Raw genomic sequence first — 1,499 nt, 5'->3', positions numbered from 1 at the left:
TGTATGTATGTAAATCTCCCTATTTTTATAGGTGTCTTATACGATAGTGCTCTGCAGCAAGCTGACTCGGATATTGAAGGATGGTCTTAGCGGCAACTCACAAACTGTTATGATTGCTACCATTTCACCTGCTGATGATCAGTATCATCATACAGTCAATACCCTGAAATATGCTGACCGCGCCAAGGAAATCAAGACACATGTACATGTAAGAGTAGTCCTTTTGCTATTCACTTTTTTTTGGGGTACACAATTCTTATATATTTAAACATCTCATACCTAAATTTTCATATTTACACATATAGCACTCAAATCTTTAATATCACATAAAAAATAACACACATAAAAAATAACACTATTGATAACACTATTGTCACTTTTTAAAAATGAAATGCACATTTTCATGCATAAGCTTTAAATACCAAAATGTTGTGTGTATAAATATGAAAGTTTGGGCATGAGATATGTAAATAAATAAGAATTGTGTGCTAGGTATGTAAATTTTCCTTTTTTGGGGGATTTTTGAGCTATGTGCACTCATTCATAGATGATTATTTAGTTGAGAATTATAAAGTCATCATTTTCAGTTATTGATAATGATTTCCTTGAACCATCCTAATCTGAGAAAAAAAGGAGAAATAATAAAAGGCATAGTATATATGCTAAATAATCTAACAAACCTAAGCTACATATTCTTACAAATAAAGCATCAACTTATAAGATTGTAATGAAATAGCTTAATATTTTTGTTGCACCTGCGTATAAAAAAATCATTCTAACATTTGAAGGACCAAATTGAAGTTGTGATTTCTAAGATTAATTTTTGTTTTTCTTTCTTTCAGAAAAATATTGGGATTATCGACACTCACGTCGCAGATTACCAAAAAATGATAGACAGTCTCCAGGTAATGGTATTTTTATGAAGAAGCATGCGCATGTTCAAATTATTGATAAGAATTTTTCTGAATTGATGACTATAGGTGGAAGTTTGTCGTTTAAGAAAAGAACTGGCTGAGAAGGAGTCTCTAAATGTAAAACCTGTTGAGATAACTTCAAATGATGAGATTTCTTGGCTGAATGCTCTAAGCCAGGAAACTAGTGAAAATGTCCAGGAACGCATAAATCTACAGAAGGCATTGTTTGAGCTTGAGGAAACAAACCTTCGAAACCGCACTGAACTGCAACATCTAGATGATGCCATCACAAAAAATAAGGTTCGTGATCTCGCATATCTCAATACTAGTTAGATTTTAGGGATAATAACATATAGCACTTGGAACGTTGTTATTTCCATTTCCAAAACTTGCACCAAGTGATATTTTTAAACAACCCAACCAATGTATTTAAGCATGCCACGATCAAACCATCAGGAATTTGATAAAAATGAAAATATGTGTTGAGGTTTTGTTGTGAATTTTGATATTTGAGTACGAATTTGAAAATAGATGAAATAGAGTGCTAGTCTTGTAAATAGCAATGTTTTGGGTGCTATATATATA

General features: G+C 31.9%; 1 protein-coding gene across 1 annotated transcript; it reads left to right on the top strand.

The window, feature by feature from the left end:
* Positions 1-41: 41 nt before the first annotated feature.
* Positions 42-1,480, top strand: LOC110037870 (kinesin-like protein KIN-8B). The gene is made up of 3 exons (XM_020742596.1): positions 42-208; positions 843-905; positions 981-1,480. The coding sequence occupies exons 1-3, from the start codon at positions 110-112 to the stop codon at positions 1,245-1,247; spliced, it is 429 nt and encodes a 142-aa protein (XP_020598255.1). The 5' UTR covers positions 42-109; the 3' UTR covers positions 1,248-1,480.
* The last annotated feature ends 19 nt before the right edge of the window (positions 1,481-1,499 follow it).

This window comes from Phalaenopsis equestris, unplaced genomic scaffold, assembly GCF_001263595.1.
Source record: "Phalaenopsis equestris unplaced genomic scaffold, ASM126359v1 Scaffold226109, whole genome shotgun sequence".
NCBI classification, from domain to species: Eukaryota; Viridiplantae; Streptophyta; class Magnoliopsida; order Asparagales; family Orchidaceae; genus Phalaenopsis; species Phalaenopsis equestris.
This window is presented reverse-complemented; position numbering and strand designations above follow the sequence as displayed.

Bases quoted from the DNA above. Each gene is read 5' to 3' on its own strand.
- LOC110037870 (XM_020742596.1), top strand. From the start codon at position 110: ATGATTGCTACCATTTCACCTGCTGATGATCAGTATCATCATACAGTC. The intron at 209-842 runs GTAAGAGTAGTC...TCTTTCTTTCAG, and splicing joins AAATCAAGACACATGTACAT to AAAAATATTGGGATTATCGA. The intron at 906-980 runs GTAATGGTATTT...TGATGACTATAG, and splicing joins AAATGATAGACAGTCTCCAG to GTGGAAGTTTGTCGTTTAAG.